Consider the following 24,010-nt stretch of genomic DNA (forward strand, 5'->3'; position numbering starts at 1 on the left):
CAGCTAGTGCATCCTGAAGGTGCTATAAATAGCAGATGGGGGAGGCCGAGCAGCATTGCGTCACGTTGCAAGGTTGACAGCATACAGCACTAACAGGGTGTTCATCATTGCAAGTCACTTTGGATATCTCACACCTCATTTCAGCTCTGCAGTGAACTCAGTTACATGAGCAGCTATGGCACTGGGCTAACAGTCCTTCTTCTGGACCCCCTGCACAGCCTCCAGCTGGGATACCAACCCATACAATGAGCATAAAGCCCCTACAGCAGCATTGGTCTTCTCCAACGGTCTGTGAGCTTTTTAAGTGAGGCGTGGGTGCAGAAAAAGCTTAGCAGCCAGGAGCTCTCAGCTCACATCCTACCAAAAGCCTCATGCCTTCCCATGAGGAGGTCTGTTTTCTCACATGCTTTTGGAACAGAGATGCAAACTGCTGCAGTGAGGTTCTCCTAGTGTCACTGCATGGCTACACCCTCCCAGTTTCAGAAAGCAGCAATCAGGTCCTTGAGGTCCCAACAAGATGCTTCCCCAAAGTTCCATCACAGCCAGCAGCACCCCCAGCTGCCCTGACACTGCAGCTCTGGGGAGAGGGCAGCAGCTGGAAAAGCAGAGTTCTCCTTGCTTCCATGTAACACAAGCAGAGCCCAAGCACATGAACCACTCCAGATTACCCCAGAGTTTGACTTGCTCAGATTGCACTGGTAAAAAAACAAGTAATATAAGAACAGAGCAACCAGAAAACCCTGACATGTTCATTTCAAGCTCCATTAGAAGCACTGTAAGAGAAAAAAAAAGCAAACAACATTGCCTGAATGAAAAAGACCAAATTCAGTGGGACATAAATGTTGTTTTCCCAACTGTCTGGAAGTGTCACGAAACACTCCTCAAAACAAGGCTTTAAATTCTAATGCAAACAGGGAGCAAAGATTTCTCCTGTGAGCTTTATCATGATGCTCACCCACAAGCTGTTGGCTGGGTGTTGGTGTCCCACTCGGGGGTATCCACACCATCAAAATGCTGTATAAAGCAAAAGGACTGTTCAGGCAAACACAGGGACTGTGCCATCAAGTGCTTCTTCCACCCCAGCAGGGCAGCCATGGAAAAGAGAACTGCAGAAGGGGTGACAGGGAAGGATCCCTGTGCTGGGAGGAGGATCTCCTCCTTTGTATGCACATACACACTGTGTTAGCTGGCATGTGGTACTTCCTGCTGGTGCTCGTGGCCAGCCATCACTTTGACACTGCTCCAGACAATTCCTCTCCACCCTGCCCTGATGGGAGCAAAGGATGTTTTAAAGAAACACTACTGAAAAATATTTTATAAGACAGATTCCTTTGTATTAGCCATCAGTTGATTAACTCCAGGGATCAGCTCAGACGCCCTCCTTTTGTAGTCCTGCACCCCTCCCCTGCCCAGCCAGCAAAAAAAAAAAAACAACCAACTCTCAATCTAGGGAATGGATGAGGAAAACAAGAGGGTCAAGAACTTGATCAATCAACAGGTGCTTCTTTTAGAAGCAGCAGTATAAAGTCATTCAGACAGTCTGAGGGCACTTCCATGCCACGCACCAGAGAGGCGGCAGTGGCCCCACGCACGTAGATATGATGCATACCTGCAAACACCATGCTCAGTGCCTGCCAAGGCAGCTATCTCCTCCTGCCTTTGTTCTGGGCTGTGCACAGTACAGCATCCAGTTCCTGGGAGGAGTTCCTCTCCTCTCATTCCCACTGCATCCATCTTCAGCATCTCTCAGTAGTAATCATCCTTCTTGCCATCAGCTCCCTGGATGCCTGCATGGTTCTTCTGCTCTTGGACAAGTTCGAGGTCATCATTGTCATCCACCTCACCGCCATGGTCCTCCTGGGTGCAAAGAGAACAGCCAGGAAGGAAAATCAGCAAGGCCCAGCTGGAAAAGAGACCCTAACAGACAGCATCATGCTGCTTCTGAATAAAGCTGTTCTGCCATAGCAGCCCAGCTTGGGAAACCCAGGAAAACAGGGAGGAATTCAGCTCTGCAGGGGACCTTTAGGTAACACTGGCAATGCACCAAAAAGTAGAGTTAAGAAGCCACGTTCATTTAATGAACACTGAATAAACTAGCACTGCAGTGCAATTTTAACATCTCGGCCTGTTGCATGAAAAGATACCCTACCCCCATCACTCTAAAACTAGCCTAACAAATTCCACCCATGATGTGCAGCAGCACAGCATCTCTTGGCACATTTAGGTCCACATAGTCAGTGCACAAGCCAGGTTCTTACAAAGGACAAGGAGAGCTCCCCTTCTCTGGGGTCCCTAACACAAGGAAGACACGGAGCTGTTGGAAGCCATAGGTATGTGGGTGGAATCCAGGTTTGTTCCGGAGATTCACCCCATTGAGCAGAGACAAAATTGCAAGTAGTGCTCACATCTGCTTCCCTAAAAGCTGAGTTGTGTTCAACCCCTGGCTACCAGCACACTCAGGTAACAATTTCACTAGAGAAGCAAAGAAGGGAAACCTTGGTGTCATACAATTTCTTGCTCCTGATCTTGATAGTCATCCATTGGGTCCTCCTTGGGCTTGACAGGTCTGCCAGCATCCTGGGAAAAATAGAAGGTCAGACATTGTTAGCTCTCCTCCAATCCACTTCCATTCCCTGCAGGGAGAAGCTCTCTGGCAGTGGTGCTTCAGGTCTGGAAGACACCAGACTGCAGCTCAGAAATCAGGCAGTGAAACAAACCCATGTCCACTTGTGCTTTCCTTCCCACTGTAGAGGTCTTTGTTCTCCTCCTTGATTACATTGGCTTGGATTTATTGTTTTTAACTTCACTATTGATCATGATTTTAGAGCCTGACAGATAAAACACTCCTTTTTAAAACAAGCAATGCTCAGCTGCATGTCAAAACAAGCTAACATTTCCCTGATGCAGAGTCTGGCTTCAGATGGCAAGAAGCACTTTAAAGATAAATAGCTTCCACCTGCAAGCAGGCAAATAAGAAATCAGGACTCCTGCACCTTGTCACTGCTGTCAAGTTTGCTGCATGCCCAGGAACAACAAGGCTTCGACAAACAGTAACAACAGGGCCAGAACAAATTCTGGTACGACCCATTGACCCTTGGAAAAAGGTTTCTCTTGCTTGCCCCATCCTGCAATGGGATTATTAAGTTTCCCTTTGAGTCTTTAAGCTCTCTGCCTCCCCCCATTCACAGCTCAGTCTCTCCCTACCCCCTGCTGCTGCCCTCATGTCAGTCACCTTCAGTGGCTTCTCCTTGGACTCTTCTTTCGCACTGGGTTCCCTGAACTTCTCCAAGCCTCCCACCTTCTCTTCAAAGTCAGGTCTCTCCAGCTCAGCTTCCTCAAACTCATCCTCACCCTGGTTATTGGGATCCTGGGCAGGATCTGCAGCATCATCTGGCATCTGGACAAGAAAAGGCTCTTGTGAGTACCAGACAAGATACCTACATGGGATGCAGAGGCCAAGATGAGCCCACCCTCACCATCTGGGAAAAGCTGTCAGCCAGAGCTGACACAGATTTCAGGAGGAAGGTCCATCACGACATGATTAAGAGAACAGGAATATCATTCATCCAGAAGAGAGCACTGGTTACTCTTAGCAGTATTCCCCTGCCTTTTCCCCATTCTCTAGTCCTATCTCATCTTTCATCTGCTCTTTGCAGTTCAGGCTCTCCTCATTTGAGTGGTAATGAAGCTATATAGGAGGCACAGAAGGATCTTGCTGCAGGCTTCGTTTCTCTCTCTAGAGCTGGTTTCTCCTTGGGAGATCAATTCACTGTCAGCACAGAAAGCAAAATAGTCGCAGGGCTGTTTTGCAGCTGACTGCTTTCCCAGAAATATTAACAGTAGATTCTCTCTTCTGTATTTGACGAGCTTTACAAACATCAAGCAGCTGCTTTCTACAAATTCAGTGGTTCCCTCCCTTTACTTGTCTTGAGCTTCAACCTCCTCCACTTTTCTGCCCATTCAGCTTGAATCCAAAACAGCTGCCCTCCCACCACACCATATGAAACAGGTATGAGCCCTCTAAAGAGAGTCTGGCATTGTCAGTTCACTGTGCCCATGTCAGTCATCAGCAAATTACCTTCAGTTTTACAGAGAAAATATTCAGCCAGCCATATTATTCCTGCTGCTAAAAGATTTGCGTTTGCCTGCTTTTTTTGAAGTGGGGGAACTGAGATGAAGAAGCACATTGAAATCTAAGAAGACAGAGCCAGCGTTGGCTCAGTACTTCACCAGTCATACCTTTAATCAAGCAAATTCATGGTTTTAACTCCAAAACCCTCCGGAAGCAGACAGAAGTTTGGAGCTGCATGTCATAAAGACTTCTGGGAAAGCACCGATTGAAGTGGAACAGTGGATTTTTATTCAGAAGAAGGAATCCTGATAACAGCACGGCAGTATTTCTTACCATAGGCTCCTGAACAACAGTCTCTTTCTGAGAATGCAAGTTCTCCCTCTCAATCATTCCTGCATCTACGAAAAAGAGGGACAGTTATCAGCACAGTCTCTGGATTAAAGACAAAAAGAGAGCAGTGACACAGACTGATCTGCTAATCCTTACAGTGCTTACAGGATGCAAGTCATCGTTTCCAGTAAGATTCTCACAGGAGCCTCAGTTCCCAGCTTCCCTCCCTTCTGCCTTCAAGCCCTTTGAGCACAGCAGCACACCTCAGCAATATTCTCAGACTGGACTGCTGTACCCCAAAGCCCATTTGGCCCCCCACTGGCTGGGTAGCTGTAATGTTTAATTGCTTTACCCAGACAATATCAAGATTTCTGGGGAAGCTACAAGTCTTCCTTCAAACACATGCAGAAAGCTTTTCTAGCTTCCAGCCTTGGCTGGCAATATATTAGTGCTGTACAGCAGAGGATTAGGGAAACCATACCCATTTCAAGCTCTTCGTTATCCATCCTTTCCTTCTCGCCTTCCTGATCACCCATTTGTTTCTCTGCCCTTCTCTTCTGACTGGATGTCTGTGAGCTTCCCTTCTGAGCCTCTTGCCCAGGCCTGGAGTTGAGGTGAAGGCTCTTGGGATAACTGTGCACATCATCCATCTGGGCATTCACTTTGCTGACTATGTCCTTCCAGCTGCAACAAAGGCACAAAACAAAACAGACCCCACCTCAGCATATGCAGGAGATAACTTCAAAATGCCATTTAAAGACAGCAAACAACAACACGTAATGCACGCAGAAGTCTGTCCTAATGTAATGCCTCAGCTTTAGCAGCTTTTTGAACCCAGCATATTACCACCACACAAACCTGCAGTAAGAAGCCCAGCCTTTAGCTCAGGTTCCCCCGTTACAAAGCCATCAACACGCAGACTGGCCACCCAGAGTCTGTCTGGAATCTGCTGGTCTCAGCCGCCCTGTGCAAGGGTTCTTGGCACCAGCCACATGGCCTCTTCTGTGATTCAGTGTTACTCTTGGCATCCATACCTTCTGAGGAAGCTGGCTTATGCACTCATACCACAAATAACAGTGTAAACAACAGCCTCCAGCTGCTCAATAATTTCTTGATGATAGATCCAGGAAGGAAAAGCATACCATATTCTTTGCCTTTGAGATGTCATTTATCAAAACATGGCCAATGTTTGCATGTTGTGCTTCACAGGACAGTGACAACATCCTTTCTAGACTTGGAGCAGCCAAAGAGAGGCCACTCGGCTGCCCCAGCTTCAGCATTTGCCCTCAGCTGAAGGCAACACAACATCTGTGCTGTGCCTGTGTGCTTGTGCAGATGCTGCCTACTAAAGCAGTGTGATATCACTCTGAGGAAACTTCTCCAGCCGTCTTCAGAGAACAATCTCTGACCTGAGAAGTCTGCAGGTTAAGTGAACAAACAGAGATACAGGGCAGAGAAGACACTAGTGGAGTCTGGCTGATAGTTTGGAATGAAAACCAGAAGTTTCTCCTACAGATGAAACAGGAATTAAATTTTCTTTTTTTTTTTTTTTCCCCTCTCAAGTAAACTGAGCAGCTATTACCTGAACACACACAGAGGACAAATAAATCACACAAGGAAGCACTACTTTCAGAGTTGGTTTTTGGATTTTGGCCAGAATTCAATGAATTACAGCCTCAGAAAGACATTTTCTTCCTTTTGCAAAGCAGCCTGGTCTTCTGTAAGTACTGCTGAGACAGAAAGCAGTTCCTCCTGTACCTGTTCAGCAAACAGTATGACAGGATCCTGAACCCTGCCTGCACTCCCATAACCTGCAGTAACACAAGAATTGTGGGAGTTGCCCATCTCAATACTGGCAGGGCACCATCACACCCTCCTTTGAAAGCCCCTTCCAGGCAGCTGCCCTCCCCACAGCTTCCCTCCACATTTGCCCCAGGAGCAGGTCTGGAGAACACCTTATGCTCTGTGAGTAGGAGGAGAAACAGCCTCAAGGTACAGGGAACTTTAATACTGAGGGTTTTAGCTAGGCTCAGAAAATTTTAACAGGTCCCCAGACATGGTTAAACTGGTTTGCCTTCTCCAGATGAAGCTGAAGTTGATATAAACTACATCATCTCAAGAGCAACTATGCAGGAAAACGGGACAAAAGCCTGCATTTTCTGGGGGATTCTGTCTGTGTCTTCATTTCTGGCATAAGTTTTTGCTGTTTTATCCCATTCCAAATACAGAAGTCTCAGGATCACAGGTCTTGGACAGCAGAAGGGGGCTTTGCATCACCAACCTTTGTATTTGCACTGGTTTGCTGCCTGTTGAGTGGTGGTTGTCTGGCACCTGGGTTTTCTCAGCAGCAGAAGGTTGTTTCAGATCAGACAGCAACAATCCAGGAGCTTGGCTTTCCTCATGGCTGCTCACCTGAATGCGCATCACCATGTTCACGTCCTGCAGAGAGGGCACACAAATGCTTTCAGGATGTACCCAAGCTCTTAATCTTACTGTACTCCTGTAGACCTCTCCCTTTGCATTTGGGCCAGCAGATCTTTTTCTAGAGAACAACAGACTCAGAAGTGGCCCAGAACAAATTGACAGCCCTGTCCAGCCACCCCCTGGTACGAGAGGTTGTTCCCCTTCCACACAGCCAGAAGGAAGTGATTTGAGTCCTATGAGATCTGGACTCCCCTCATCTCAAGTAGCCAAGACAAAAGGAACAGCAAAACCACCTCTTACAAAAAAAAATTACAATTATAATAGCTAATGTCATTGTGATTTAACTATATGTTAATTATCACGTTGTCATTACTGTCCCTTGCTGTGCTCCCTAGCAGGGACCCACACAATTTACAGCAACTCCCAAGCATTCCCATGGCCCTTCACAGCCCTGAATTCAGATGTGAACTCTTCTTATTTCAGTGCAGGCCACAGGAAGCAAGCAAGGTTCCCCAGTGAACTGGTTTCCTTTTTCAAGAGAAATGAGAGAAATGAAAGCTGTTCTTTTTTTATACAGGCTTGTGAAGTGAGACAAACTCAGCAGGCCTGCCCAGTGCACAGACCATAGAGCTCTCAGGGAAAAACAAACCCCAGGTCTGCAGAACATACTGGGCTTCCATTCGGCAGGCTGTTCACAGTTCGGGTGAATCGGATGATGTGAGCATCGCCGTGTCCTGCTGGCCAGGCTGGCGGAGCCTCTGGTGGTGAATTGGCATCTTGCAGAGGGGCCGGGTGGGTGAGGGCCACGTTCACCTGGGACCTGAGGCCATCGTTGCTGTTGGAGCTCCGGCCCTGCAGCACAGGACCGTCTGCCTGCTTCCGAACCCCAGAGAGCTGTGATGCCAGCGAGCTCCCTGCAGGGCGATGCTCCGGATTGACTGGAAAAGCCTGCAGAGAAGGACAAGAGTGAGCTCCAGAGGAAAGGACTGCTCCCCCCAGTTCAAAAGCCCTAGATCATCTGGAGAGGCTCCCGGTTCCCCAGGACCATCACACCTTCTGCCTCGTGAGCTGCAGTTGGCTGTTGCCTGGATCCAGAGGCTGCTCCTTCAGCACCTGGAGCTGCTGCTGCCCCTTCCCTCCTCCTCCTTTGAAGCTTGGCATCTTCTGCAGAGCTTCCTTGAGCTGTCTGAACTCTTCCATCTGGGTCTGAGGGGACAACAAATAAAGAGAAACCTTACATGATGATAACAGGGTTGAACAATTCCTTGCCGAGTTCTGAAGGCCTGTTGTGCAGCTCAGACACACTGCAAAAAAACCAAACAAACAAACAAAAAAAACACGACACAGCCACGTGACTGATGATAATCCACAATCATCAATGGAAAACTCAAGTTAGCCTTCAGCTTTCCTTCCAGATCTCACAGATATCCTGTATCCCCCTTTGCCAGTCTTGCATCTTATTTTATTGCATATTTTTACCTTAGAAACAGTGACACACAACAGCAATGCTATTTACTGCACAAGCTGTTAATGTAATTCCTCCTTTTGCACAGTAAAACCTCATCATGGCTCTTGTAGGCTCCCTCTCCTGTTCTTCTCACGTACATTCACATCCGCTTTTTTTCCTTCTGTGGAGGCACTTCTCTGTAGATATTGTCAGCCCCTCCAAGACGAACACAATTGGCATAATTCCACTTGACAATTCAATTTACTTCGTGAGACAAAAGAAAAATCAATTCTCTTGGACTGTTCAACAAACACAACACTTTTTCTCTCTACTGCAGCACATTTCCTCCAGCTCCAACCCTGAAAAGTAGGACTTGGAAAAGCTATTCAGGAAAAGCTCCCCACTCCTACCCCCCTTATTTATAGGGAAGCAAGGGGAGAGAGCTTTTCATGTGCTTGCCAAGGTACCTGGGAGTGGACCAGAATGGGGACTGGGCAGAGCAGGAAAAGGCAGCAAGGGAAGTTTAGCAGGAAATTAATTCCTGAGCAGGCTTTGTTGATTTCAGTTCTTCCCCCTGAAATTTGACCTTAAGGCAAACATTGAAACAAAATAAAAAGTCAATAAAAAGATCCACCAAAGCTAGAATAAAAAGAGTGAGGAAAAGACAAAAAAGCAGAGAGCTGTTCAGGGGACGTAGCCATGGTAAGGGACTGCTTACAGTCAGAACAACCAAATGGGAGCAAACCTGTGTCATAGGGAACTGAGCTGGAGGGCTGCTGGTATCCCATGCCAGCAAGCTGTGCTCCATTATCCTGTGCCACATTTTACCTTTGCACAACAACTGATGTGACAGCTATTGCAGGCTCAGTCCTCTGGGTAGGGCTTGTGGAACACATTTGCATCTCTGATGAACATATGTGGCATCTAGAGTGCAAATTGCTCCTCTGTAAGCCATCCCCTGCCTGAAGAGAGCCAGAGCAACAAGAGAACCTGGCACAGGGGCACCACAAGGAAGCATGGCTGTGCTGGGAGAGGCTGCATGCCCGTGGGGCCCTTGATCCCACATGTGGCATCCAGCCCCACCAAAGGCAATGTGATCCCTTTCACCTTGGTGTTTGAAGCACTGATGAAATGCCAGAAAGAAACGATCAGAAAACGGAACAGAAAACTGTAGGACTTAACAGTAGGCTCCTTGTCAAAAAAGATCCAAAGTGTTTTCTGAACTCATTGGATCAAGCCCTACTGCTTCCCAAGGAAGCAGAAATAGCAGAGCAGACAGATGGCTGGAGCATGGCTTTGTAACACAACCGTCTGGTACCTTCAGAGCAAGGAGCTGAGCTCTGTCTCCCACTCCCTGGGCAAATCCTTTCACTCTTTGCTCACTTCCACTTTTGGCAAGTAATGACAGTGAGCTGTTTCTTGCAATCTGCTGTTCCCATTGGTCACAGTGCTGAAGGGGCCGTGCATTAAGGCTGGCAGCACAGAAGCTGCCATCATGTTCTTCAGTCTGCAAGCACTCAGCTTGGCAGCCTTAACTATCTCCAGTCAAGTTTTCTTAAATACTACTCAGAGTATCTTCAAGTTTGCACACTTGATGTGCTGATTGCTTTCTCTAATGCAGCATGGTAATTTGGATTGGTCCTACCAGCTGTGCCCAATGCAACAGTACTCAGCAGGAGTAAGCAGCACTGGGTGGGGGCAGAACTTCTGCAGCATGCTGGAAAGGCTGACACAACCTGCAGAGCACGAGCACAACACCATGCCAGGTGAACTCCATGCTCTTCTAACACTGCTTCCACCTGTGCCCCTGGCCTCCACATACAGAGCCTCACTCCAGCTCTTCCATTATGGAGCTGTGACATCTTATTTACAAAACTCTGATACTTTTCAAGGTCTGATGCTCTACTAATGCTTCAAAAGCAGACATGGAAGGAGACCCTTCTGTTTGTACTCCCAACAAGCTTGTCGAGGCACTTCTGCATTGGTGTATCACTCTGCAGTTAATTTTTTTACAAGCAGAAGCAATTTGTCATCATTTATGGTGGAAGAATTTGAGATGCAGATAAGTGACAGCAAGCATCCCAAGGTTGGGAATAAGATGGTTCACGCTCATCTATTTTCAGCTACTGGGACAGATTCCAGGTTGGAGAATTTTACTTGTCCAGAAACCCTCTACACGGCTCCTCTAGCACTGTCATAGGCAGCTTCCATGTAGGAATAAAGCTGCTAAGTAGGTTTATTATTTAGAGAGTGTTTCATGGTGCACAAAGGCCCCAGTGTACATCTGTCCCATGTGGCCCTGGATGCCCCTCTGTCCATTACCTGGGCATTAAGTAGCTGAGAGTGAACTTCTTGGTGGGCCTTGCGAAGAAGTTTGCTCTCTTCTCTGAGTTTAAAGACTGTATCTGCAAGAAAAGAACAAATTTATCTGAGGAGCTGTTTCTGCAATCACAGAGTCTCTTCCTCACCATAAATTCCAACTGAAACCTCAGAGCTCCAGAATCCACCCTGCAGATCCAACACAGAGCTTCCCTCCAGCTGCACAGAGAAGCTGAGCCTTGAAAGGCTAGTGCAAGCAAAACAAAACCATGCAGGCAACATACAGAAAGCAAACAGGACAACTTAGTCCCCAGGGATGCTCATTCCCATCCTGTTAAGTAGCAAGATTGTGCCTTGCAGCTCCCAAACCTGAGTCCTTTCAAGCTCTTTGCATGCTTAGTGCTTCAGTGACAAGACACAATAAACTTCTGTTTCAGTGCCTTGCAGATAATTGTGTACCCTCCAATGAAAAGAAAAACAGCATCAAAAAATGTCAGCCTTATTTTGGAGCCTGAAGCTTTCTCAGAATATCACCATAACTGTGCACACAGTGATTGCTCTGCAAAAAGGCATTGCTGCATCTGCCCTGACAAGAAGGGAAGTTCTCCCCATAACAGGACAGTGCTGTAGGCCAAATCACGTGCTTGACTGCAGCTCAGCAGTGGCTGAGCTGTTATTACAGTGGTATCTCTTTCTTAAACATCCATCCCTGGGACAGGACAGTGCCACTGAGGTTGTGTGCTGTGTCCTTCCCTTGTGGTGAAGGCTGTTAACAGCAGGAACAAAGAAGGCTCCAGGACTGCCACTGCTAAGATCTCTCGCCATGGTCTGGAATTCCACCAGCCTTCAAGAGAACCAGAGGCTTCTCTGGTGTAGGAGAGATGAAGCAGTTTCACTGAGCTGATGTCTCAGTCACATCCGGGTCTTCAAAGCATATTCAGAACCTCGAAATCAAAGCCTTCATGCCAAGATAAGAGGCAGAAATGTGAAGTCTTGCTCCAAATGACTTCACCACAGCTTTTTAATCAATGGCTTCAGTAAGACAAAAGTTTCAGTTGTGACAATGGGGTTATCTGTTATCTGTAACACAAGCTCAGCAGTGATCAAACCCAATCCTCTGCCTTCAGAACAGGTTGTGCAGGGAAAAGTGGAAAGTGCAAAATGAGAGTGGGGGAGCAGCAGAGGACAGGCTGTGCTGGAGTGTGAAACACAGCATAAATAGATGGCAATTTTTACAAAGTTGAGGAGAAAATAGATCATAATGCAGCAGGAAGGGGGAGATGCAAACAGGATTAAAAAGGCTCCTGTTAGCAACATCAGGAAGCTTCAGCAGGCTTGGCAAGAGCATATGTTAATATCTTGTCAATTAGTAATCAAAAACCACTTCCAGAAGGAGAGACTCAGAAGAATGGGGCACAAACACCCCAACAGCATCACAACCATTGGGCTGCATGGCACAAGAGCATCATCCCATAGCCTGCATCACGCGTGCATCGATAGCTTTGTCAGCAACATGAAAGCTACCCAAAGCTCTGAAGCACAAGGTGACCACGAGGAGCAGCTAAACCTGGTTCCACTGCTGAAAACAGCTCCTCATGCTTCCCTGAGGACTTCTGCCTTCTTCCAGCACACCTGGGGCAAAGGTTTCCTTTTCATAACTGAACCTGGCACAAATCCCTCTGTTCCACTCTAACAACTTGGAGCAATGTCCTCTGCTCAGATCTTGCTCGTTCTTTATTCTACCTGCCGACAAGGCACGTCTTCCATCACCTCTCCTTGGGACATATTATAAATAGAAAGCATTTATGGAACATAAGGAAAGAAAATGAGGTATTAGCAACGCTGCTAGTTCTGTGTCTGCCACCTCTCAAGAGACTTCCTTGCTCTTTTGTATGCCACAGTCATCTGTACTTTCTTTTATGGGAAAAGTTAGTAGCTTTTGAGCTTGAAGCGCAGAAAAGAGATAGGATGAAATAAACAGCTGCCCATTAAGGCAGGCAGAGAATATTAATATATCTCAGCCTTAAGCTGACCTTCCTGACTAGCTTCTGTCTTCACAATTGCTTTTCTGAGTGTTATTCTTTCCTGTGGCAGAATTCATTTTCTTAGTCCACTGGTAGCTGCTTATTTGAAGGAGAGGTTGAATCCCATGTATAGGTCTCCCATGCCTGTGCTCAGGGCTGGCACTGCACACTGTCTCACATAGGTTCTCCTACAGTGTTTGAACATCTATTGGGAGACCTGAAGAACAATCATTGCCCTCTCCCTAGCTCAGATGTTTACTCTTTTCCCTGCCCAGTGTTTTCTTGGCTCTCCATCATACTCACCTTGCAAATTTGTGACTTCACTATCCTTCTCCTGCTGGAGTTGGGCATACTTCTGGCTATGGGCCTCCAGAGTCTTACGATGCTCGAGTTTCAAGCTATTGTGCTGTAGCTGCAGGTCAATCAGCTGCTTCTTGACATCTTCATGCTGGTTCTGAATACAAAAAGCATCGAAGTCAGTACAACAAAGGAGGAGAAAAGTAATCTAACTGTTGTCAAGTGTTACTTGAGAGCTTGTTTAATGAGTTGCTTGGGGAGAAGAGGCAGAAGAGCCTCTGGTTCCTCCAGTAAGGTAACTAAACATGCCAGAAAAAAAAAAAGTGTTCTTTTTGTAGTGTAGGAGGGATGTAAAATGCCAAATAAATTGAAGGGAGGTCTCCTCAGAAGCCACTAAAATAGAAGAGAAGCGTGTGAGCAAGTCCACTGCTTCATGGAAGAGAGATGGGGACTCTGGGACACAGCCAAGAACACTCCTACTCCTCCTCAGCACTCAGCTCTGCTGATATCACACCAAATACCACTGAAATGCTGCATAAGTCCCAGGTCCTTTCCAGAGTCCTGGAGATGCTGAAGGGCAGCATTACCTGCAAGGATGAATGTTTCTGTGCATGTAGCACCAGCTACACTGTGTTACAGGAGCTGAGCCACATCTCAGTGCAGCCAAAGATGGGCCCACACTCCTCATGTTAACGTGGGGATCAGACACCAGGATAACAGGACCCTCACAAGACCACAGACCATATTTGAAGCAGACCAGAACTCATCTGATAACAGCTTTCCAATGCTCTCCTCCTCTCACCTCTGCAGAGCCCAGTAACACAACACACTGAGATATCCTTCTGCTGAGACCCACTGAACCAGAATTCACCTCCTTTCAGGTTCCCATGGTAACCCAGAGACACTTCCACATGCAGTTTGTCAACACCAATTACATATGCAGATGGATTGGCCCACAGGTGAACCCTGGCCTCTCTACACAGCAGCTCCTCAGAACTCAGGCAGCAATTTCAATTGGCCTTTACATGAAACAAATGTCTTTCTTCCTTTCTTTCCCTTTTTTTTTTTTTTTTTAATTTAGATGCTATCGATGCTGGCATTTATCCCCAGTGAAACAAAGTGTCTGTGTCCTGGGCATTCTCCCCTGGAGCAATTATCCTCAGCTAAAAGAAAAGAAATAACTATGCTCCAAAAATAAATGCAACACAGAAGAAAAAGCCTTCAGTAAGGAAGGGTTCCAGAGAGAGAACAAAGAGGGTGTTGGGTTCATCAGATCACAGGATCAGGAAGAAAAATAGAGAATTAAAAAAAAAAAAAAAAAAAAAGAAAAAGATTCCTGCTCTTGCTTTCAGAGACTGTGGGTAAAGAGCAGCAAAGGGGAATCAGACCCCTGAAATCATTTGGATGCTAACCATCTCAGAGAAGCACCAGCACTAGCATGTGAGAATTGGTTTTAATACAGAACCCTAAGCAATTCAAGGAATCTTAAGCCTCATCAGCTCAGGTCAATTAATTTCTGGCCCATATTGTGTCTGATACGCATAATGTCTGACCCCAGACTGCTCACGGCCAGGAATGAATATTCATCCTCTGATAGCAGCAGGAGACTGAGGAGAGAGAATTGCCTTGGCTGAGGTCACCCAGAGCACCTGGTCCTGGTCCAGCTTGTTAAGCACCCAGAGTATCTTCATTCCCACGAATTGTACTCATGTATGCACATTTCAGGCACCTAAAAATGCTAAGCTAGTTGGGAGCTGCAGGACAGCAGGTCTGGAACATGTTACGTGCCTGCTGTGCAAACACAGAGCCCATGCCACCATCACCTTTCACTGTGACCCTGCACATCACTGCCAGAAATCAGCCCATCTGTGAAACAGGGAACCCCTTGTCTCAACTGGATGGACTTTTGCCAGTGAGACTTTGCATCCCACATTCCCAGTGGGGTTTGAGAAGATACAGCTGCTGCAATTCAGGCACAGCATCTCTCCACCATGCCTGGGGAAACAAGCACGGATGGGAGGAGAGAGAGAGAGAATGAAAACCTGAAAACCACACATTTCTGCTACAGTTTAGAAGGCAGCTTTGTGGGCTGCACCATACAAAAATAGGATCAGTGGTTGAATGCTTTGCCCACAAGCAAAGGAAGGGCACACCTCACTGCAAGTTTCCAGGTTCCTGCAGATTCAGGAAGCTCATGTGAACAATTCTTTGTTTAAAGCCACCCTCCTCCTTGCCTGCATATTCCGGGGGTGCTAGGAGGCATTCTGCAGAAAGATGTTAAAAAAAGAAAAAATTCCACCTCCATTCAGGAGGGTGAAAGAAGTTATAAGGAGATGAAATCTGGCCCCAGCAGGCAACTGCTCCAGCTGCTATTTTTGGACAGAGCCAAGCCCCTGAGATCAGTCTGTCTGTTGTAGACATTAATCAGACACAGGTACCTTCACTACAGATCAGAATGACAGCTCAGGAGTCAAGTAAACGTGATCCTTTTTCTCTAAGCAGCAAAAGGCAACTGGAGAGCTATCTGTGTTAGAGCTATCTAACAGAGCTATCTGTGGAGGCAAACCTCCACGTACAGCACAGTGGCCACAAACACAAAAGCCAGATATACTGATGTGGCTTCATGGAATTCTTTAGTCACATCTGGGACATTCACCTTAACAGGGCTAGATGCTTCTATTCAATGCTAAACATCCTCAATCATCCCTTTTCGCTTCCTCAATAATGATCAAGTTGGCAGCACTATTCCTTGTGAAGAGGATAATCCGTGTGGGAAGCATTTTTCACCTATACTCCAAAAACAAATATTATTCACAGCTCCATAGCTAGCTACAAGCTGAGCTGCATGCAGCATTTCCAGGGGAGAAGCTGCAATCCACCAGACTTCAGTCCCAAGGGCCCATCTTTCTTTCAGCAGCTGTAAATGCAGTTACACAAAATAGATGAAAAATTTATTCCAATAAAAGGAAGCAAGAGAAAGGGAGCCAGGATAAAGTGCTCTCACTGTCCCTGTGAGAAAAGCAAGCTGGACCACGCTGCTCATGTTGTAGTTACTGCGAAGACAAAAAATGACTGAAGTGTTCCCAGAGTCTGCAGAGCTGGATAACACCCAGGAGAGCTGTACTTCCCTCCTCCCAGGGCTGGGATCCAAAGGCAGGCAGCTGGGCGTCCAGCTCTGTTCAGTGGTGCACAATGCTGCTGGAAGTCAGCCTGCTCTCTGAGCCCCAGCACTAAGTCACCATTGGGCTGGGAACACTCCAACTTTAGACATCAAGAAAGTCACCAGCAATGAGACCACAGTGGCAGTGTGCTAACAAAACCCAACTTTAATGTTATGATACAGTTCAGGTAGAGCACATGATAAGATAAAAAATGCTATGAGCCACTCCTACCTGAGCTGCTTATGTTGCCTCAAACATCCTCCTATCCTAATGAGGCAAGCTGCAGCAAAGAGGCCCATTTTCATGGTAAGGAACACAGAAGAGAACATCCTGAACAAAACTCCTGCGTGATAAGCTGCACAAAGACTGCCATTGAAATAAGTGTACACCAAGGCTGTAATCTGATGCAAAGTCCAACAGAACAAATGAGAGAACTCCCATCAACCTGAATAGGCAGGAAGGAACGTGAATCAACACCACAGTGTGGCCTCCTCCCTCTGGGCTGGCACTAGCTGCAGGAAGCCCATGGTCTGTCCCAGGCATCTGTGGTAAGGAACAACCCACACCTGCCTTCCGGGGCACTTTCTAACTTGCAGCACACAGTGAGCATTGGAACCAGACCAAAATCTTACCTTCAGGATCTTGTGCTGGGAACTGAGGGCCCCATATCTGTTCATTGAGTCTTGCTAGGGAAAAATAAATAAGAGTCAATAGTGCCATTAGGTCTCAGAAAAGCCAAAAGCTCAGCCGAGTATGAACAGTACTGAGTACACTGCACATCCTGAACACTCTCCATTTCAACATTTTCCTGTCAACTTTGCCACTCACAGGCCAGTAGAAATCATTTGTCTAGCCCTGGAAAAGAAAATGGATAGGTTTGCTCATGGCCTTTGTTCTCCATGCTCCCTGCAGTATATATTGAATTCAGCTCCCCCGGGACTCTTCTGTACCATGAAATTCTCTTCTCAGAAGAACTCTTATTGCCTGCAGCGCAGGACTCCCTGCCACACCAACAGCTGACAATCAAGCCTTCCACTGTGCTATCTCACAAGAGAATAAGCACAATAGCTCTGGCACAACAGTCTCTCCTGAAGGTGAAAGAGATCTTCCAACACCAACAACCTTGCAAAATAAAGTCAGCCAAAGTTTTTCTTGCACTTGTCATGTTATCTTCAAGACAGCAGCCCCAGCCTTATAAGCATGGTAGTACTAAAAAACATTCTTTCACGTGTCCATGCAAATACACATGCATGCCCTGAGGAATAAACTGTACCTACCTTCTCCTTGTTGAGAGCTTCCTGAGCTTCTAATTTGTACACTAAAAAATCTGGAAATGGAAGAAAAGACAATTAAATGAGCAGGGATTTACAAGGACTTGCCTGTGAACGTTTAATCTTGTACATCAGTTTTAGAAGATGCATCAGTCCATAGTGTCCACATACCACCACGTGCAGGGATGCCAACATTGTTAACAAGCCCTTGTAGAGCTCAGCATCTTCTGATCACTTTTAAGAAGTTTACTATTTCCAAGAAAAAAGCAGTCTAATACCAGATATAGCCATCTCTTCTAGAGTGCTCAGACACCACATCGTGGGTGCCATCACTCACAGATTAGACTGAGAATATAGGCAGGGATATGAGAGAACAGAACCCACCCCCCAGCTCACAGGCAATAGACAAGTCAGCTCACTACTGCCTGGTGAGTGTTGAGTAACATACACACACTGTGCTGAAGGCCTCTGGATGCCACACGTGCATCTGCCCACAGCTGGAAGGTCAGCTGCCTGCTGCTCCACCACTCTGCCAACTTACCTTCCTTTGTCTTCTTGTGCTCCCCTCGCTCCTTCTGCAGGGATCGCTCCAGTCGGGATCTGTGCTCATACACAACTGGGGAAGCAGAAAGAGGCAGAGCATGAGCTAAACCCTGACATTTCTTCCCAGACATTATTCTGCAGGTCATGCACACAGGGGCACACCTGGCCCTCAAGTCCTCCCACAGATCAGGCCAGCAAGTGCCCAATCAATTAGACATGAGCAACAGGCCTCTTTTGCTTCGCAGCTCTTCCTGTCTCTGCACTCAGGTTTCACTTAGGAACACAAGCTGTGAGCTGGATGTAGTGGCCAGTGGCTGAACTATGTGTTTATGGGCCAAGTCCAATACTAGGACTAAGATAACCAGAGACTGCCAAGCTTTCTGCTCCACACCAGCAGCATGCAAGAGAGATGTTTTCTCTCTTTCTCCATCGCAACCATTAACTGGCCCTCAAGGACATGAAGGAAGAGTGTGCCAGCAGCTCTCTCTCCCATTAGATACAAAAGAGCATCTGTGCTCTGCACAGAGGAGCAAGAAGATAGAAGGACGAGACTGCTTTGTGCATTGGCCACATGACAAATGGAAGCGCCAGAGAAACCTCCTGATGGATGATGATTTTAATGCACTCTGATGTCTGAATGGTAACAAAGAGCAACCCTTGAGCCACAGCACTCAGCTGCAACCAGAAGCTGCTCCATCTCCTCTGTGCAGAGACTGCCACATAACAGCGTGGGGCTCCAAGCAATTCAGACACCGGGGCAGTAAAACCTCACCTCCAAAGCCAAGGACACTGGGACAAATCACACAATGGGTGCTGCACAGTGTCCAGGAAAATGAACCAATGGGATTGATATCATCACACATCCTAGAAGTCAGGCCAGGACACTTTCATAAATAATACTACAGCTCAACCAGGAATTGCAAAGCCGAAGATCAAACTTAGAATAGTCCTCCCTACCTTACCACCTGCAGATCTCACACCTTTGCAGACCCTGAAGGAAAACAAAAACCACCCAAAGAAAAGCATCTTGTTCCCACATCAATCTTTTCTCTCCAGGAAAGGAATTCTAGCCACCCATCTCCTCAGCTTCCACTTCTGCAAACAAGCAACTATGAAGTTCACAGCTATTCACCGATAAATGGCAGCCCAGCACCAGTCACGTCTCATAACCATGTATGGGTTTTAGCCTTCAGACTCCCTGCAAGCGAAGCAAAACCCAGATGTCAGAGTGAGTTGGCTGTTTCTCACTTTAAATAACTGCCAAGCCTTCAGCAAACCTGCAGGCAGAGCAAGGAGAGAGCAGAGACTGATCACAGCGCAGCAACAGGAGCGCCAGGCGCACAAATCCAACACGGCATTGAATGAAGTGCTGGAAAGAAACACTCTCCAATATCTTGCACACAGACTTGCCTCTCTCACAGCCTGTGCTCCCACATCACTTCCTTCAAGAACTTTGGGGAGCTACTTTGGGGAGCTGCTGTTCTGAGTGTTCCGTTGGATCACAAGAGATCCAAGTTTGGTGGCTTTACTAAAGAGACTCACAATGAATGATGTTTTCCTTCCCAGCTGGAAGTGCCTCTTGTGCCCAGAAAGAAAAACCCCAGCTGGTTTAACTCAGTGACTTTTAAGCTAAATCATGACACTGGCTGGGTCCAAGATTGGGATCTTTGCAACACTCTGGTTTACCAGCAACAGATCCGTTGCTATTTACAGTCATCTCCAGCAACAATTGAGAGCCTGAGCAAATTAGGGAAAGGGAAGAGGGATAATTCAAGCCAGGAATAATAAGGGGTTGGGACCTAATGATGTCGGTGACGATAATTCAGTAGTTCAGTTCTTTCCCAAGCCACCTGGAGGCAAAACTCAGCCAGGTAGGGCAGCAGCTGACACACTGAGGGCCCAGTTTCAAAGCACAAGCTGAATCCAAATACCTCAGCATCCTACTGTCCCCCATGAAGCAACCTCAGTACTTCCAGATGGTGACTTTTCCTGGACTGAAATCAAGCATCAGCAATACAAGACAGACCAGCTGGCTGTTCCTGGAGTACACTTCTTTTAGATACTGCAGGGACGAGGACTTTCTTTCAGGCTTGCCAGCTTGGGCTCATGGTGAGACAAACTCAGTTCAACCCCAGAGTGAGGAGCCATTCCCCAGACAGGCCATCACACCCAAGCAGTTGCAGTTGCCCCTGAGATAATTTCCAAGGAGCAGAAAAGGAGCTGTCATCTCCCCCACTATATCACCAGGTCTGCACAAACCAGAGAAGTAGGGCTGAGCTTTGCAGAGCTCAGCAGCTGCTGCATAAAGCTGTCTTCCTGCTCACCTCTGTAGTGGGACCCAGCAACAGCTCAGCACGCCAAAATGGCACTTACAGCTTCAGCAGACAGGAAGCCAGGAAGTCTTTAACAATTTGCAATCATAAGAGGGAATGGAGGGTGATTGGTGCCTAAAACTAGGCTGGAATCCAGCCAGAACTCAGCACTAAAGCACTGTCACCTGCTGACAAATGAGCTAAAAATGCAGAACTTGAACTGCTGAAACAATGAAATCCCACACAGCGTCCTGCCTTTGGGGAAGGAGAACAGGCCAGGCCTTCCACAGACATGTTCTCATTTTACAAGATCTCGGAGTGCTGGGTGACTCTGCGAAGGGGTTGTTAGCTCAGCTGTGCTGAGATAAACATCTGCCAGGGAGAGTTTAGGAGACCCATGACAGGAGGAGAGTGATTCCAGCTTCACAGGCAGTTCCAGCTAATCACCTAGAGAAAACTCTCAGTTACTCTCCTTGCTATAGGCACTGAATACTCCTGCCAGCCTCCATCCCATCACATCACAGCCGACAACTCTGGGTGATTCTGAACTCCAGAATCACCCAGAGTTCTCCATGTCCCAGCACTTCCAGCAGTGCCCAGGACCTGGTAAGCAGCCTCCACGTGGTCTCAGGCACATCCTCACCCAGCAGGAACACCGGTGATACAGGGACAGAAAAGCCCAGCAGATTGCTCCTTGTTGCCATCTGGACTACACTGAGAAGGGAGGAGGTGTCTTTTTGCATGCTGTGTTTTACACTACAGCAAGATCAGTAGCTTTGCTTTTATTCTGAGCAGGAGAAGATAAGGCCCATTCCCCAGGGACAGGCTTGGCTTGTTCAAGACAGATCCAGATATTCAGCTCTGCTCCCTCCTCCACTCACTTCTTTTCACTTTAGGCTGCCATCAGCCCAACCCATGCCCTTTCCAGCTTTACTTACAGAGGCAGAAGCATCAACTGCACTCAGGTGTATGAATAATAGTAAATACAATAAATAAACAGCACCAAAATCCACCTCATAACAACACATCTTCCTTTAGCAGAGCTGGAAAGATGAATCAGATGCAGAAGACAGTTGAAGCCATGCACCAAGGCAGCGTGGGGCACAAGAGCCCCCAGGGCACAGGCAGCCAGCTCCCAGCCACAGCCAGGCATGCAGCGTGCTCCTACCTGCCAAGCACCTCTCCCACATCATAAAAAAAAAAGAATCTTTGACTCTTAAAATTGTTGGACAAGTGGCTTCTGAAAATACAAAGTGTATCCATGGCAACAACTGTATTTAGGAATCGGAGGACTTGCAGAGGGTTAGAAACCCCAGCAACAGGCAACAGCACTGCTATTCAAACATATTTTGAGAGGAAAAATACTATGAGCCTGTCTCAGCAGTTGGCTGCAGCCAACAGAAATGGGGTTCCCTGAGGCTGCTGCTGTCAGTTTGCTCCTTAAGGAGCCAGCCCCTCTCCAGGGCAAGCAGCAAGAGATGCTGACATACCAGAAAGGAATGTGGGCCAGCTCCTGCCCTGCTGGTGTCTGCATCTCAAACACGGGATGCAGGAGGAGACTGCAGGGGCTGTGCAGCACATCCAGAGCTGCAGGTGTCTGAATGTTTCATGGCAGAGCAAGAAGAAATGTAAGATAATTGCAGTAAACCCATATACTTGCTAGATTGATTCACAACATTGTCTCCCAAGGAAACATACTTTTGAAAAAACCCAACAAATCCATAATAACACCAGCACACATCACATCTTCCTTCCTGAATTCACAGGTAGAAATGCACAGCCCTGAGCACAGAAAGCTTATGTTCAGCACTCATTTTGCATCATGACTGCAAACAAAACCACCTGAAGAGGCTTAACCCAGAGCCCACGTATCTTGAGCCACAAATCTGGGGTATTTCCAACCATGCAGCTGATAGAAACAGTGTCACTTTGTGTGTGAACAGAGGCCATAACAGATACCCTGCATTTGATTTTAGTCCCAGGAAGAGCTCTGGATTTAAATGCCATAATCTAATCCTGCTCACTATGAGAAAAAAAAGCCCTAAATGAGTCCCTGACCTCAGGGCACAGGCACCACATGCCAGCAGAATCGCATCCACATAAGAGCTGTGCTGTGGGCACTCCACAAAAACCATCCTCCTGCACTACACACAACCACTGGCTACCAAAGAGTGGATTTCTACCCAGCCCCTCTGCAGTGAGTTCAGCAAAGCTATCTCCAGAGCCCAAGCCCAGCAAGAGGTGCTGGCAGCGTGGCTCTGGCATGGGCAGGAAGAATCAAGCATGCAGATCTGCAGAAGAAGAGAGTTCAGCAGTGGAACAGCATAACTCATCCCCAGCCTTCCCTACCGGAACATCTCCACAGCTACAGCATCATTCTCCCACAGGCAGACAGCTCTGTAAGCAAGGCAGACCGATGGGAATATATACAACATGCTTGCTTTCCAGCAGCTCTCATCAGAGGATTGAGTTTTCCTGCCCTCACTGCCCACCAGCCTGTACCTGGTAAGGGAGCTTGGAGAAGCCCATTCACCACCTTCCCTGCTTTCTGTGGATTTTTTTTTTTTTTTTTTTTCTTTTTTCAAGCATCCAATCAGCCCCAAACAGACTGACAAGAGCCACAGACCAATCTCTAGAGAAGATGGCAATGAGTCTGTTTCCTTCCAAAGGAAACAGACGAGATGATATGATGACAACCTCTACTGATGGACCCCTTTTGCCTCTTCATTCACTTTCAGGGTCCAGAGAGCAGTCAGGACTCACTCCACGAAGGCCCCCCACTCATCGCTGGGCTGTGCTGGAGCAAAGGAAGCTCAGCAGGCGCACGCAGCCGCTCACTCACCTTGGAGCTGGGCAGACAGTGCTTCCTGCTGCTGTTTGTATTTCTGGGCAAGGGCTTCGGCACTCCTCACCTTCTGCTGCAAGTGGTGGTACAGGAAAGCTCCCGAGCCCAGGCACGCCACGGCCAGCAGGCAAAACCCGGTCTGCAGGAGCCCCTTCTGCCTCCTCGAACACATGCCCGTGCCCATGGTGGGGCTGAAGCAAAGCGATGCAGCGCTGCCTCCCTGGCGCTGCTAAAGCATCTGATTCTTTTTTCTCCCTCAAACAGCTCCTTCGCTCCAGAAATCCACAGATCCCTCAGGTTACTCTCTGCAAGATTCGATCCAAGTCTCGCCTTCACTCCTCCCCAGCCCTCGGAGAAGCGGAAGATGCTCCAAAAGCGGTTTACTCCTCATCGCCCGGCGGAGCGCAGCGCAGCCCAACGCCGTTCGAGCCGCGCCGCATCCTTCAGCAGCGAACCTCGGCGGGGTCCGGACCGGGGGGACCAGGAGGAGGAGAAGCAGCAGCAGAGAAACTTTTGCTTCCCATGTGCTGCAGAAGGAGGAGGGGAGGGTTGTCCCACCTCCCCCTCTCCAGCACCGACCGGAAAAAATAAGCCGTGGGATGAGGAGCGCTGCTGCTCCCTCCCCTCTGCTTCCCTCCCCGCCTGCGGCTGCCGGGAGGAAGCGGAGGTCCGAGGCTGGGAGAAAGTCCCGGGGCTGGGAGAGTGCCCCCGCTGCCCCCAAAGCCGGCACGGAGTCCTCGGCCCCTCCGACCTCTCCCGGCCGCCTGCCGAGCCCACTGCGAGCAGTAAAGCAGACATCCCTGCTCCCACCCAGGAACAACTCAAACCAACTTCTCCCACGTGTTTGCTTTCCCCTCCCCTTTATAAACAAGCCGAGGAGCCCAAAGCCTACGTGGTGGGCACTTGTTGCTATCAGGAGGGACACTGGCATTAGTTAACAAGGGAAACAGCCTTGAAACCTTAAG

The 24,010-nt window shown here is 47.8% G+C and overlaps 1 protein-coding gene across 2 annotated transcripts; it reads right to left on the bottom strand.

Annotated features, from left to right (window-relative positions):
* Nucleotides 1-1,312: 1,312 nt before the first annotated feature.
* Nucleotides 1,313-23,648, bottom strand: LOC122167314 (Golgi integral membrane protein 4-like). 2 transcript variants are annotated; one of them, XM_042831805.1, is made up of 14 exons: nt 23,043-23,646; nt 17,887-17,961; nt 17,352-17,401; nt 16,707-16,760; nt 12,920-13,070; nt 10,596-10,678; nt 7,880-8,032; nt 7,496-7,774; nt 6,684-6,841; nt 4,884-5,086; nt 4,406-4,470; nt 3,233-3,397; nt 2,509-2,577; nt 1,313-1,857 (listed from the first exon to the last, which is right to left on the bottom strand). In XM_042831805.1, the coding sequence occupies exons 1-14, from the start codon at nt 23,227-23,229 to the stop codon at nt 1,747-1,749; spliced, it is 1,803 nt and encodes a 600-aa protein (XP_042687739.1). In that variant the 5' UTR covers nt 23,230-23,646; the 3' UTR covers nt 1,313-1,746. The 2 variants fall into 2 exon arrangements, with proteins under 2 accessions (XP_042687739.1, XP_042687740.1); XM_042831806.1 differs by having other exon boundaries at nt 1,776-1,857; nt 2,496-2,577; nt 23,043-23,648.
* Between the last annotated feature and the right edge of the window lie 362 nt (nt 23,649-24,010).

Source organism: Centrocercus urophasianus, unplaced genomic scaffold, assembly GCF_019232065.1.
Source record: "Centrocercus urophasianus isolate 14NV4802_14NV808 unplaced genomic scaffold, USGS_Curo_1.0 seq_36, whole genome shotgun sequence".
NCBI classification, from domain to species: domain Eukaryota; kingdom Metazoa; phylum Chordata; class Aves; order Galliformes; family Phasianidae; genus Centrocercus; species Centrocercus urophasianus.